The sequence below is a fragment of the Odocoileus virginianus genome, chromosome 31 (assembly GCF_023699985.2).
Source record: "Odocoileus virginianus isolate 20LAN1187 ecotype Illinois chromosome 31, Ovbor_1.2, whole genome shotgun sequence".
NCBI lineage: Eukaryota > Metazoa > Chordata > Mammalia > Artiodactyla > Cervidae > Odocoileus > Odocoileus virginianus.
The window spans coordinates 20,479,480-20,495,515 of NC_069704.1; the positions used below are offsets into that span (position 1 = coordinate 20,479,480).

Consider the following 16,036-nt stretch of genomic DNA (forward strand, 5'->3'; position numbering starts at 1 on the left):
CAAATATTTTCTTAAATATGTTTTTCTACATGAAACTGACAATTGAAGCATGATTATAAATATTTACATTGATACTCCCAACGCTTTTATTAGTGATAAACACATAGTATGTATTGTAAAAAAAAAAAATCCAGCATTAGAAAGAGCAACCTTCACAATTGTTTCAATTAATTCTATATTGAGAAGTGAAGGAGACTTCAGATTTTTTGTGAAGGAGTTTTCAAGCTACAGAAGTAGTAGCCAGGTTCTACCTTTAAACAACAGTATTTTCATATTTCATACTACGCACATCAGTGACTTAGTATACTCTTAAAAGGAAATTATTTTTTTTATATAGAAAAAGTAATTGAGTTCTATGCAAAAAAAATGTACTTTTACCAATATCCAGAGGTGAACACTGGCTTTTGCACACACTTTTCTTTCTAGTTATATAGCTACATATCCATATTTCCAAAATGGCATCACATTTTACAGCTGTGCTGCAGAATTTGAATGGAGAGGTTATCTGGTTTGTAGGCTACAATATCTACTGCCATGACCTGAACACATCCATCATGTCTGAGAAGTTAATGCAGCTGATGGCCTACAAAATGTTATTTTTGGAACTAATTTGCATGGAAAAGGGGGAAGGAAAAATGCAAATAGAGGAGACAAGTGTGTCTGTTTTAGGCATTGGTTCTTCCATGAGTACACAGATTCACATCTGAGTCCTGTGAACAGAAGGTTGTAAAGACACATCAGAGCCTCCTGATGCTCTGGTGATAAAGTGAGACATTGAATTGGGAACAGAATTTCTTTTCTATCCTTCACAGAGACAAAGGTAGCTCAGATGGTAAAAATCTGCCTGCAATGCGGGAGTTCAATTCAGTTCAGTTCAGTCACTCAGTTGTGTCCGACTCTGCGACCCCATGAACTGCAGCACACCAGGCCTCCCTCACCATCACCAACTCCCGGAGTTTACCCAAACTCATGTCCATTGAGTCGGTGATGCCATCCAACCATCTCATCCTCTGTCATCCCCTTCTCCTGCCCTCAATCTTTCCCAGCGTCAGGGTCTTTTCAAAGAGGAGTTATTTCTCCACTGAGAAGCATATTGGGTACCCACTGTCCTGGGGAGTTCATCTTTCAGTGTCCTATCTTTTTGCCTTTTCATACTGTTCATGGGGTTCTCAAGGCAAGAATACTGAAGTGGTTTGCCATTCCCTTCTCCAGTGGACCACATTCTGTCAGACCTCTCCACCATGACCCATCTGTCTTGGGTGGCCCCACATGGCATGGCTTAGTTTCACTGAGTTAGACAAGGCTGTGGTCCATGTGATCAGATTGACTAGTTTTCTGTGATTGTGGTTTCAGTCTGTCTGCCCTCTGATGCCCTCTCTCAGCAATGCAGGAGACCTGGGTTCAAACCCTGGGTTGAGAAGATTCCCTAGAGAATAGAATGGCTACCTATCCATGGACAAAAGAGCCGAGAGGGCTACAGTCCATGCGGTTGCAAAGAGTTGGACATGACTGAGCAACTAACACCCACACCCACCCGTGGCTGAAATTTTAGCATTCCCCATGACAGCAAAGCCAGCGGTGGCAGGGCTGAGGCACCTTTATGTGGCTTCTTTGCTTGAGAAAATAGATATGTATGGCTGGAGCTGATCAACAAAATTCTCTGATTCTCTGGGTAACAAGAGCCCAGAGACTGCTTCACGAGCATGGGTATCAATTCCAGGCTTAACCAGGGAAGATTAGGGAGCTGCTGGAATCCTCTATGAGCATGTGTGAGCAATAGGCAATGAGAACAGATTTGTGACTGCCAAGCAGGAAGAGGGGTGGTAAAGGCATGCAGCGGGAGTTTGAGGTTAGCAGATGTAAATTAGCATATAAAGAATGGATATACAAGGCCCTACTGTATAGCACAGGGAACTATAATATATTCAATATCCTGTGATAAACCATAATGGAATGTATATATGTGCAATTGAATCACTTTGCTCTGCAGCGGAAATTAACACAACCTGTAAATCAACTGTGCTTCAATAAAAAAAAAAAAGCAGATTGTGCTTTTGGGGTAAAAAGGGGAATACAAAGTCTTGAAGATCTTGGGACACAGTGCCAAGCTGCTTCTCCCTACAGATTGCTATTTTAGCATTCCTATAAGTTAGACTTTTATATGCTGTGAAATAGATTCAAATTCAAGGATTTTTGCCTTATTTTTAGAATAAATGATCATAACATTGTATTGGCTTAAAAATTAACCTTGATATAATCTTGCAATTAGGAGTCAAGAGAAATGCAAAGAGTTTGGCCAGCCACACATCTCAACGACAGCTTAGACTGCTTCAAATTATATTTAAAGGATTTTATAACAGAAAAAAGGCATCACAAAGCAAGAATGAATTCACCTGTACCCTGTGTAAAATAATACACTGCAGTAGGACAGGATGCTTTTATAGTTCTTAAGAAATATAACATGTTCATTCCAGACTGCTATTATTCTGGCTTGATTGGGCTCATGACCTATAGAGGCAGAATATAAAATTCTATGAGGATCAGAGTATTGGTGCATTCATTCAACATTATGAAGGATGCTTGGTTTAAGGTACTATGTCAATTATCAGGGAAGCTGGCAAGGAACACGTTACCACCTGGTATACCATATGGGAATAAGGTGGTCTGGAAGCTCCACCTTAGGTGGATGAATTAAGGAAAGCATTCTTGGGCAAAACCTGGGAAATGGTACTTGCGTGTGGATGGTCTCACTAGGACTGTCATCTTTGGATGGTCTCACTAGGACAGGAACTTGGGGTCATAGGGAATGAGGGTCACTTGTTTGGTACTGAGGGGCTTCCCTAGTAGCTCAGCTTGTAAGGAATCCACCTGCAATGCCAGAGACCCCAGTTTGATTCCTGGGTTGGGCAGATCCCCTGCAAAAGGGATAGGCTATCCCTCCAGTATTCATGGGCTTCCCTGGTGGCTCAGATGGTAAAGAATCCACCTGCAATGTGGGAGACCTGGGTTTGATCCCTGGGTTGGGACGATCCCCTGGAGGAGGGCATGGCAACCCACTCCAGTATTCTTGCCTGGGGAATGCCTGTGGACAGAAGAGCCCGGCGGCTACAGTCCATGGGGTTCAAAAAGTCAGACATGACTGAGCGAATAAGCACACACAGTGTGGTACTGAAGTCCCCTCTTCAGTCTCCCACTGCTTGGCAAATCGGTCTCTACTTAAACACACCAGTGACAGGGAACTGTCCCTATCAGCCACATCAACTGCATGAATCATTTGACAAAAGAACTCAGCAAACACATGCAAATGTCACTATCAAATAGAACATGGCTAAGTAAAGCTTATTATCTAAACGATTTGGAACATAACTTTTAGTGGGAAGGAAGAAATCACAAGGGCATGTGTGGTGGTCATTTAGCTTACAAAGCATCTCTCTCCCTTAGATACACTTGTAGGATGTACTTCCCGACCCTGTTTAAACTTGGGCATGGCCACAGTTTTGTTGCTTGGGCTGCTGAACTGTGGTGGAAGTGACCGATATTAACTATATATAAGAAGCTTGACTGATATTAACTATATATAAGAAGCTTGACTGATATTAACTATATATATGAAGCTTTGGAGTCTGTGTTGTGAATGTCCATGTTTGCTCTGGTTTGTCAAAGTGATCATGGAAACATGTGTTGAGCTGATGCCTCCAACAGGAAAGGTCTCAGTGACTGGGATGAGCAGAACCCTCCCACCAACTGCAAAGAAACTGCAGTGTGAGAAATCAGCTTGTGTGTTAACCACAATAACTGTCTGTTATTGTGCCAAAACCTATCCCACACTGACTGTTAGAGTCAGTTTTAGCTGGGATTATTTTAAAATGCCAACCTATCATATAAAGCCATGGACATTATGTGTTTGGTTCAATCTCCTAAATATCTACACCTATAATAGAACATCATGTAAACACAACTCATTTGGTCAAGTACCTTAACATTAAAAAAGAAATATAATTGTTCAGCCTTTCTAACTTACTAAGGCACAAAGTGAACACAATTATAAAAGTGTTCAAAGCTTAGAAAACTCTGTCCAACAATTTCAGCTTAGCGGTTACCTCTAAAGAGGCAAAGTAGAAAATGGGATCCCATAAAGGAAAAGTACATGGGAGCTTCAACTATATCAGTGACGTCTTCTTATTATTTTAAATCTGAACCACATAATGCCAGAATTTAAGGTTTTATATAGCTGAGTACTTGAAAGATATTATTTTCTACTATATAGAGTATGCTTCTGATCATTCAAAACACAAGTTTAAAAAAAATTATTTAACAGCAGTTATTAAAGTCAAAGGGTTTTCTGATTTTTATCAGCTAACTTGAACCTCCAAATAAAATGCCCTACTTTGTGAAGGGATGGAAAAAAGATACTCCATGTAAATGGAAACCAAAAGAAAGCTAGAGTATCAGTACTCAAATCAGACAAAATAGATTTTAAAATAAAGACTGGTATAAGAGAGAGACAAGAAAGAGACTACATAATGATCAAGGGATCAATCCAAGAAGACATAGCAACTATAAATATATATGCTCCTGCTCCCAACATAGGAGCACAGCAATACATAAGGCAAATGCTAACAGTCATAAAAGGGGAAATCAACAGTAACACAATATTAGTGGGGGACTTTAACACTCCACTTACACCAGTGGACAGATCATCCAGACAGAATATAATAAGGAAACACAAGCCTTAAATGACACATTAGACTTGATAGACTAAATTGATATTTATAGAACATTTTATCCAAAAGCAGCAGAAAATACTTTCTGCTTGAGTGTACATGAAAAATTCTCCAGGATAGATCACATCTTGGTCCACAAACCAAGTCTCAGTAAATTTAAGAAAACTGAAATCATATCAAACAGTTTTTCTGACCACACACTATGAGATTAGAAATAAATTACAGGAATAATCTGTAAAAAGCAGAAACACATAGAGGCTAAATAATATATTATTAAACAACCAATGGATCACTGAAGAAATCAAAGAGGAAATAAAAAAATATCTAGAGGCAAATGACAATGAAAACATAATGATCCAAAACTTATGGGACACAGCAAAAGCAGTTCTAAGAGGGAAGTTTATAGCAGTACAATCTTACTACAAAAATCCCAAATAAACAACATAACCTTACACCTAAAGCAACTAGAGAAAGAAGAACAAACAAAACCCAAAGTGAGCAGAGGGAAAGAAATCAAAGATCAGAGCAGAAAGAAATGAAACAGAGATGAAGAAAATAATAGCAAGGATCAATGAAACTAAAACCCAGTTCTTTGTGAAGATAAACAAAATTGATAAATCTTTAGCCAGACTCATTAAGAAAAAGAGAGGACTCGAGTCAATAAAATTAGAAATGAAAAAGGAGAAATTACAACTGACACCACAGAAATTCAAAGAATAAGAGACTACTACAAGCAACTGCAAACCAATAAAAGGGACAACCTAGGAGAAATGGACAAATTCTTAGAAAGGTATAACCTTTTAACACTGAACCAGGAAGAAATAGAAAATATGAACAGACCAAACACAGGTACTGAAATTGAAATTGTGATGGAAAACTTCCAACAAATAAAAGTGCAGGACACGATGACTTCACAGGTGAATTCTATCAAACATTTAAAGAAGAGTTAACACCTACCCTTCTGAAACTCTTCCAAAAAATTGCAGAGGAAGGAACACTCCCAAGCTCATTCTATAAGGCCACCATCACTCTGATACAAAAACCAGACAAATGTATCACAAAACAGAAAATTACAGGCCAGTATCACTGATGAACACAGACACAAACATTCTTAACAAAATACTAGCAAACTGAATACAACACATTAAAAGGATCATACACTGTGATCAAGTGACATTTATCTCAGGGATGCAAGGATTCTTTAATTTATTCAAAGCAATTAATGTGATATGTCATATTAATAAACTGAAGAACAAAACCTAGATGATCATCTCGATAGATGCAGGAAAAGCTTTTGACAAAATTCAACACTGATTTATAATAAAACTCTCCAGAAAGTGTGCATATATGGAATTTACCTCAACATAATAAGGACCATATACAACAAATCCACAGCAAACATCATACTTAACAGTGAAAAACGAAAACATTTCCTCTAAGAGCAGGGAAAAGAAAGGGTGTTCACTCTTGCCACTTTTATTCAACATAGTTTTGGAAGTCCTAGTCACAAAAATCAAAGAAGAAAAAAATAAAAGAAATTCAAGCTTGAAAAAAATGAGTAAAACTGTCACTGTTTGCAGATGACATAATACTATACACAGAAAATCCTAAAGATGCTAACCAGAAAACTTACTATAGCTCATCAATGAATTTGGTAATGTTTCAGGATACAAAATTGATATATAGAAATCTCTTGCATTCCTATACTCTAAATAACAAAAGATCAGAAAAAGAAATTAAGGAAACAAACTCATGTTCCACTGCAACAAGAAGAATAAAATATTTAGGAATAAACCTACTTAATGAGGCAAAAGAACTGTATACATAAAACTATAAGCTACTGATGAAAGAAATCAAAGACAACAACAGATGGAGGGATATACCATGCTCTTGGATTGGAGGAATCAATATGGTGAAAATGACTTTACTACCCAAAGCAACCCTCAGATTCAATGTAATTCCTTTCAAATTACCAATGAATTTACATGTACATGTAAATCCATGGCTAATTCATTTCAATGTATGACAAAAACTACTGCAATGATGTAAAGTAATTAGCCTCCAACTAATAAAAATAAATGGAAAAAAAATTACCAATGACATTTTTCACAGACTCAGAACAGAAAAAGTCACAATTTGTATGGAATCACAAAAACCCTGAACAGTCAAAGTAATCCTGAGAAACAAGATGGAGCTGGAGCAGTCAGGCACCCTGACTTTAGACTATTCTACAAAGTTATCAAAGTTACTATGCTTCAGTAATCAGGACTGAATGGCACTTACAAAGTTGCAATAATCACCACTGAGTGGCACTTTGCTATACAGCAGGAAGTAACACAAAATTTTAAATCAACTATACTCCAATAACAAGTTTTTTTAAATGCCTTACTTTGAAAGAGTTCTAGGTAGTTGAGATTTACCTGGATTTAAACATAACAATACGCGTTAAGCTCTTAAAGCACAGAAGCTTGTAGAAAGGGAAATTCACACTTCAACATTTCTATGTTTGGATTTTGGCCCCTGAAAGGACTTCCTTACCCTACCTTATTTTCTTCAGAGGAGAAAATTCCCTCCTTCCATGTGACCAGGAGGCCAATGATTATCATGCCAACATATATGCAGTGGAAAGAACATAAGATATGAAGGTATGATGAATTAAAATCCCAAGTTTAACACCTGTTGGCTGTGTGGCCTGGAGTAAGCCAATTAACTTCTCTGTATCTCAGTTTCTTTATTTTGAAATTTTAAAAGACATATTTCTATTGAAAAAAGTCAGTATTTTCCTATTGATGTTTTTCAGGACTCCAGTTTTATAACAGAACACCATGCAAATGTCAAGTATATTTAGTGGTATAATGGGCTTCCCAGGTGGCTCAGTGGTAAAGAATCAGCCTGCCAATGCAGGAGATGAGAAGATGAGGGTTCGATCCTTGAGTCAGGAAGATCCCTTGGAGAAGGAAATAGCAACCCACTCCAGTATTCCAGCCTGGAAAATCCCATGGACAGAGGAGCTTGGCAAGCTACAGTCCATGGAGTTGCACAGAGTCCGACAAAACTTAGCAACTGAGCACAATAGTATAACACATTAGGGGATTTTCAAAAAATCTGAAATCTGACTAACTTACATCATGAGATGCATGCAGAGAGTTATATACTTCATTAAAATGTTGACAAGAGCAAAGCTGCTCTCATTTGACCTCATCACTGCTCTATTCAAAATTCCTTCATGGTATAGTTATCATTATCACTTTTAGATTACCAGTGAGTTTGCTCATCTTTTCTTATATTTCTTGGGGATTTATAACTCCCCCTCCCCTGGAGTTAGATAGGGCTTTTCGTTAGTTTGAAAGGGTGGGTGGGAGGAGGAGTGGACCAGTAAGGAAAACAGGAGAAGGGTATGGAAAGCGGGTCAGAGAAAGAAGGGGCTGGGAGGTTCCCAGGCCCAACTCCTAGTTGGTCTTGGAGCCCGACCATCTGAGTTTCCCCAGAACTATATTTCTTCCTCTCTTGATCTTATGTCCTCTGAAGCCAGATTCATTTTTTTATTCCTAACTTCTTTTCCCCTCAGGGAGATTTAACTGGGACCTTGATCCCAAAATATTCAGCTTGGAGAGACTCAATGCTGAAGAATAGAGGAGACTTCATTCATTGGGAAGGGCATCTGATGACAAGGATAAAGGGTGATGGTAACTGTATTTAATTTTTAAAATCAACATTGGTATTTTGATACTATGAAAAATAGATACCTAAAGATTGGCATTGTCCTTTTACCCCAGTACTGCAAACACTAGTCAAAATAATGATTAAATAAGGAAAAGCATGGGAAAGTACTTTATAATGTGCATTTATCACTGCAATTGTTAAAAAGACCATGGATTGTTCATTGCTTTTAAAACACCACATCCAATAACATCTCAATATATTCTAAAAACATTATGCCCCTAAACCCAGCGATGCTGCATAATTGGGGATTAAACTGCCAGACTTCCTCCCTAATTGTCAGGGTTTTAGTGTCTGTGTATGTGTGTTTTGGTTAGTTTTATTTTTCATCTTTGCTGTTTTTGTTTTCTGCTTTATAGTGGGTAGAACTTATTATTTTAAATTATTTTTGTGCTAACACTTTAACCACTTATTACTTGACAAGCACTTTCAGATGCATTGCCTCATTTCTCAAAAGTGTTCAGGAAGAAGTTATTTTTATTTCCACTTCAAAGGTGAAGCAACTGAGGACCAAAGAAGGAACCCAAGTTTATAGAAGCAGTAAATGGCAGAGCCAGGACTCAAACTCACTGCTTCTGACACCAAGTTATTTTCTTGTTCTACTTTACTCTGTTTGAGGATAATTTTTGATACTTTCTCCTTGTAAGAACCAGCAGTTTGACTTTTTTTTTTTTAAGGAGAAAAATATCTCAATGTGACTTAAATATAAATGCAATTTAAGACTCAGAAACAAGGCAATCGCAGCTGCTAAATCTTTGCACCTGCAAGTAAATAGCAGAAAGCAAAGCCAAGCAACCCTTCCTTTATTTTTTTTTCCATTTATTTTTATTAGTTGGAGGCTAATTACTTTACAACATTGCAGTGGTTTTTGTCATACATTGAAATGAATTAGCCATGGATTTACATGTATTCCCCATCCCTTCCTTTAAAATTGGAGGCACGTGAAACAAGTGAGATATTGAAATGGCACTCATTGTCCAGAAATGACAAGGGGAAATTCCTTAACTTCTGGCCCTGGAGAAAGACACTCAGAATCAAGTTCTTGCCGAACTTCATAAGAGTATTTATCTTCAGTCTGGGATTTATGACAATCACCTAGTAGGTTCCAGCTGAGAAAAATGAGTTGTCAAGAAAAGGCAATAACAACTGCAAGTACAAGCAACCATCAAAATGATGAAACTGTCACGTTTGCACATATCAAGCAATGATCACATTCATTATGTCCAACTCCTGATACTTAATACTGTCTGCCAAGGAAGCTAAGTTCCATTTAGAGTTTTGCTGTTAGCGCAAATATGTTTGAAAGTGATTTGACTGAATTTTTCGCAAGTTTATAGAGCATGCAGTATAACTATCTCAAGAGGTGTCCACTGATACCTGGAAAGATTTGCAAAAAGGGTATTTCAGCCCTAAGTAATTTGCAAAATAGAGTTAGGTGTTGATTTGGGGGACATGGGAGATCTCAAACAACTTGTGTTCTTATTTTTAGGGAAAAATTATACTTCAGTCACAAATTTGAGTGTGTTTTTCCCTCAGGGAGATTCTCCATTTTAGATCCTCAAGCATAAGAGGTATTGCTAAAATGACAGAGAAAAGGAGACCAGAAATAGACTAAAAGGCAGAGGGAGGTAGGGAAGGCAGAGGGAGAGAGAGAAACAGGGACTAAGAAAAATCACAAAGAATATTTGATTATTTCGATCACTTTTTGGAAGCTACTTTGTTGTACATTTATCCTCACCAAAAATTAATATTATTGAGTTCAAGAAATAAAAGTGAGGATGGGAAGTAGGTGTCCCCCTTGTCCTCATGTTACAGGGTGGTAAATATCTACTGCTCTTCCTGCTGCCTCTGACTTTTCTAAACTTTTGTCTAGCTCAGCATTTGCTCTACTACTTGCACTAGTAGAACAAGATCAGCAAAGAGCCAAAAGCTGGCCAGAAGTATTATTGTGGACCATATTCAAATTTTAGTGATTCTGAAGTTCCCTCTTATTAGTGACAGAAAAGTTTGTATTCTGGTCAATCAAGTCATTATTTTCTTGCCAAGGGCTTTCCATTTAACAGGCTTTAGCCAGCATGGAAAGGTACATTTTAAGGATTAGCTGGAAGATGTACTTGAGACATTTTTCTGAATTTCTAACATTCAAGGGCTTGGTTTCTGGAACTACCTGCATTGCCCACTGCATATCATACTTCTCAATCTATTCTGCTGTCCTCCCACGGTTAATTCCCTCCTTTCAGCCCATTACTTTCTCTAGATACTCTCCTAATCTACAAACTTTGCTCTCTCTCTAATGATATCTTAACCTTCATTTTGGTTTGTGACATTCAAGGATTACTTAAAGCAATGCTCTCCTGACATGTTACCACCGTGAGATATTTCCTGCTGCATGCTGCCTTGTCAGCCTCTCTACCACTGTTTCAGCCTTCTGGGTGGGTCTCAAGCAAGCTCCTACTATATCAGCAAGTTTGAATTTTAGAGGCTGGCTGGTATCTATTCTTCTCACCAACTACCACAAATAAAATTTTATGCTCATAGAGTTAAAATCACCAAGAAAATACACCTGAGAGCTTTGTGTGTGTCTCATCCCCACCCTCCATCCCCTACACATGTTAAACATGGCCCAGTAACCATGGACCTCCAAAAAACCTTGATGAGATACAAGTTACAGAAACCCAGTTAGTATGTCAAGTATGCAAAAAAAGGCAAAACATATAATGACTTGGGGAAGAAAAATAAGTACTAAAAATATTAGTGTTGAATGAGTGAATGCAATCATGGAACAAAAAAATCACACAAAGATTCTACTACAAACACCTACAAACAATGGTCAGCCTTTTTCTTTCTTTTTAATTCATAGATGAGCTGAATCCAAAAGGGTATTGAAAGCAGGAGTGGTAACTGAGTAAGCTGATGACACAGTGAACCTAAACGGGAATAGAGAAAAGGGTACATGGCAGTCTTAGCAACAAGGTTTGGGTTTTAATGCCCATGAGGATAAGACATTCTAAAGACCTGAGTTGGAACTGAGACTCCTGTGTAAAAGCCAGAATTCCTGAAAGCTTGCTTTTGACACTTCAGAGACAGTGTTCTATGTAAATCCACCTGCTGGATGAGCTTTGATTAATAATACTGTGGAATTATGAAAATTTGACTAATGAATATAGAAACATAAACCCAAGAGAAACATGCATACAAAATCTTTCCAAAGAAATACTCTTAAAACCTAAGGCCCACATGAATTATATAGAAGAAGAATTTTAGCTCTGTCAAAAATGAGCTAAAAATAATTATAAAGAAACAATCCACTATGAGCTAGAGACAGCAGATTCAACATACTAGAGGATTAAATATCAGTGAATTCAGGGACATCCCTGGTGGTCCAGTGGCTAGGACTCTATACTCTCAATGCCGGGAGCCTGGGTTCAATACCTTCAGGTGATATAACTGTCTGAAAGAAATCTAAAAAATATACAGACACCAGTAAAAGTAATAATAAAGTTTAGCAAATTTTTTTTTCCAGAAAATTGGCAGAAAAATACCAATATTGTTTCTATAATGAAGAAACAAAACAGGAAAATGTAATCATCTCTCATCATTCCACTGCTAGGTGTCAATCCAAGGAAAGCCCTTGTACACCTGCATACAGAGATAGAAATAAGGATAATTTCTGCAAAGAAATAAAAAGCTGTAAGGGTATAAAGCATTAAGAAAATAAGAAAGAATCAACCAAACCATCCCTCAGTAGGTACTGATACATATTCAAATAATGGGATAAAAGGCAATAATTAAAAGGATGACTTGCCAGTCTGAATAAACTCAGAAACATAATGTTGAATGAAAAGGTAAGTTACAAAAAGTAGGTTCAATATGGTATAATTTATCTAAACTCTCCCTAAAGTAAAATTTATGAGTATGTGGACATGTAGGGAAAATATGAAAATACATATAAGAATTATGCAGGAGAATAAAGCCTCCAACTTCACATACAAACAACTGACCCTTGGGCAATGCAGGGGTTAATCCATGTATAACTTGTAGTCAGTCCTCCATATCCAAGGTTCCTCCACATCCACAGATTCAATCAACCATTGTCTCTTAGTACTGTAGTATTTATTATTGAAAAGCATCTGCATATAAGTGGAATTGTACGGTTCAAATCCACAATGTTTAGGGTCAACTGTAGTTACTTCTGTGTCTAGAACAATAGGACTTCAGCATATCTGGAATATTTTACATTCCATGAAAAAAATACCTGAAGCATACATAGCAAATTTTAAGATTCGGTCTTGATGGTAGGTACAGTGATGTCTGCTATATTATTTTCTCTGTTTGAATTACTTCATAATTAAAAAAACAACAATGGAAAGATACTTATTGATCATGTTGACATTTTTACCAAGTTATACTTTTGATCAAGTTTCCTGATATCCCTGTTATAATGCCTGGAATAAGGTAGATAAACAATTAGTATTTTCTTTTATTTCATTTCTTTTGTTCCCATTGGATCTTCCTCAAAATTTTGTTGCCCAATCTCAGAAGAAACTTATTTTTTTTAACATTTTGACTCCCTTCACCCATTTCTGTCCTCCTCACTGTGCCCCCACATCTGGAAACCACAAATCTGCTCTGTATTTATGAGCTTTTATTTTCCTTTTTAGATCCCACATATATATTCCACATATTTAGATTCAACAATCATAAAGTATTTGTCTTTGACTGGTTTCACTTAGCATAATGCCCTGTCACAAATGACAGTATCTTAATTCTTTTTGATGGCTGAATAATATCCCATTGGGGGGAAATATATATATATAGATAGATAGATAGATAGATAGATAGATATAGATACACCACACACACACATATCTATAAACCACAATTGCATTATCCATTAATCTATTGTCAGACACTTAGGTTGTTTCTATACCTTGATTATTATAAATAGTGCAGCAACAAACATGGGGTGGTTATAACAAAAAGCATTTGATGAATGAAATAACTGAGAATCATGAAAACCACTTTTCACCTCTTTCTCTTTCAGTTTCTACTTTATTCTATTGATACTTCATGTCCTCTTTTTCTTTCTCCTCCTTGTTTCAAAGAAGTCACTGATATGTCTTAAACTTCTATGGAAAGTAAGAACAATAATACAGCAAGATAAAGAATAAACTATCTTTCCAAGATTTGTAGGCTTTTTATGTTTGTGTCAGGTTGAGGCATAGAAAGATTAATCGATGTCTTCTGTGGTTTGCTCTACTTGTCAAGCTCACCATTCACAGACTAGAAGCCCGACAATCTTTAGTCACAGAGCTTCCAGCCAATTAATTCAGTCGCTTACTTTAAGGTTTGGTTCCTGTTCAAGTTTTAAGAAAATTTAAAATAAAACTGCTACCAGGAGGATAAGGATGATGACAGATGACTTATTCTAAATCTCCTCTAGTTCACTTTAAAATCTCATTTTTGTTGTGACAAAAGAGTCAGGGTTTTAACATTGAAAAACATAGTGTCAAACTCTTCTATCCTTTTCCCATGATCAGTGGGAGAAAGGACTCCTTTTTATTCATCACAATTTCAATATGAACAACAGTAACCAGAACCCACAATAGATATAATATAGAGTTATTGTCTGAAAGGAGTTATTCTTGACCTTGTATGGCAAGTTAAGAGTATTAAGAATATATGCTGTGTTTAAAGATGAGTTCCTTGTTTATCCTTTCAAAGATGAGCTCTTAGTTTACCCTTTCAAAGATACAGCTTGAGTCTGAGTATCTTAACTTATATCAACACTTCTGTCCCAATTTAATTTTATTTCCACTTGGTTTTGCAATACAAATAGGTTCACAGATATCACCAGAAAATAAATCATCAAGTAATATTTGTCCATCTAAACTACCAAGGAATATCTATAAGGTGAAACTTGAGGATCAGCCAAACATTATTATTTGGTCCAGACAATATTATCAAAATTATTCAACTGACAGCTACAGTTATTTCAAGATCTAGAAGATAAAAAAAAAAAACCAACCAAACTTATTTCATTGGTTCATAGGCTATGCTTAAACTACACATGCACTGAAAGTACATTTTTGCTACCATCAGTAATGGTTTAACTCAAGTGATACAGGTGATAAAATGGATCAACATGCATATTCCTCCCATACTCAGAGCCAAAAAGATCCCCTGCCTGATTATGTAAGAACATACTACAGCCGATCCTTAGGATGGAGAGACTATACAAGCTGTTACCAGAAAGGAAACTCTGGACATTTACTTTTCAGCTTTTCACATCATCATATTTTAAACACAATTTTCTGGATAAAAACCAATGTGTTAGATGCCCAATAATATCACCTCTGGCAAATCAATACCTTATTTTGTGAAAATCTGGAGTAGCTTTTTTTTCATCATATTATTCCAAATTACCTAAAATTTTCATGTCTTTGTCTCTTCTGTAGCAAACATTATGGAAAGGGAGGTACAGTGGGGAAAGGATGCCGAGAAGTTTAACCAAAAGACACTGGAGAAATTCTTTGCTGGCACAAAGTTGGGGCATCTCAACAAAATCATTTAAAACCCAAAGAAATTGCACACTATATAAGTTCTCAATATCCCAGTAAAAAAAAAAAATATGCCTAGTGAAGATAGTTAACTCTAAGAAATTTTCTTCTTTATATTGGATCCAAGGCCAAAGGTCATTAACATCATCTATAAACCTTGCTTATTGAATTCTTGAAATATGATATTGATTTTTTAAAGAAACAATTTAATCAAAATGCTGCATTCATAATTAATAATATATTCAAATCACCACTGAAAACAAAAGAAGTCTAGTAAGACACAATTATTTTGGACCCCATAGATGAATCTTCTTGTTCTATGGCTTCCTATTTAAGAAACACATTGCATAACTTATTCTTTACCAATGTTTCTGCTATAAAAATTTCATTATCAACCATACAATTAAATAATTCTATAAAATAATCCAAGTTCTCAGCATAAAAACTGCTACAATTATTCCAGTTTTTCTGTAAAGGTAAATAAATACACCTACCTCAACAAATATAAAACACGGGATGATGGAATAACTTCGTTGAGTGTTGTTTCCTACAGCCATTTCTTACATGTAGCAAGGCTGTGCCGTCTAAAACTGTCCAGGCTGAAACAGAAATAGATGGCATGGTGTAAGAAGTGTGTTTAGAAGTCCCTTAGGTATGCACATAAAAATATCAGCTACCGTCTAGATAAGCAAGCTGTGTACAAACAAGGCAAAATACTGATCTACAGCACAGTCAAATCAGACTAATAATAAGTCCAGAGAAAAGAAACTAAGGTTTACTAAACCATAAACAGTCTCTGAGCCTCAATGACCAAGCAGGGAGCCCCTGTGCACACAGATCCAGTGAACAGAATTTTAATTGCCTGGTGCTGCACAATGCCGAACCCAGTAGATTGTGCTCGTGCCACAAATGCAATTTTTGCTACAACACATTTGTCACTGTCCATTCTGCGTGAATCTCTTCTGTGCATGACCCTTGCAGTTTGCAGTCTAAGGACTTGTTCGTTTTTGCCTTTGCCTCTTGCTCTGGAGC

General features: G+C 36.8%; 1 protein-coding gene across 4 annotated transcripts in view; it reads right to left on the reverse strand.

Annotated features, from left to right (window-relative positions):
* The window catches only part of PLPPR1 (phospholipid phosphatase related 1), a 295,003-nt gene that overhangs the window by 122,886 nt on the left and 156,081 nt on the right, over positions 1 to 16,036 (reverse strand). For all 4 annotated transcript variants that reach the window (XM_070459367.1, XM_070459368.1, XM_070459365.1 and 1 more), the window contains exon 2: positions 15,499 to 15,603. In XM_070459367.1, coding sequence (XP_070315468.1) covers positions 15,499 to 15,561 — 63 coding nt within the window. In that variant the 5' untranslated portion in view covers positions 15,562 to 15,603. The remainder of the gene's footprint in view (positions 1 to 15,498; positions 15,604 to 16,036) is intronic.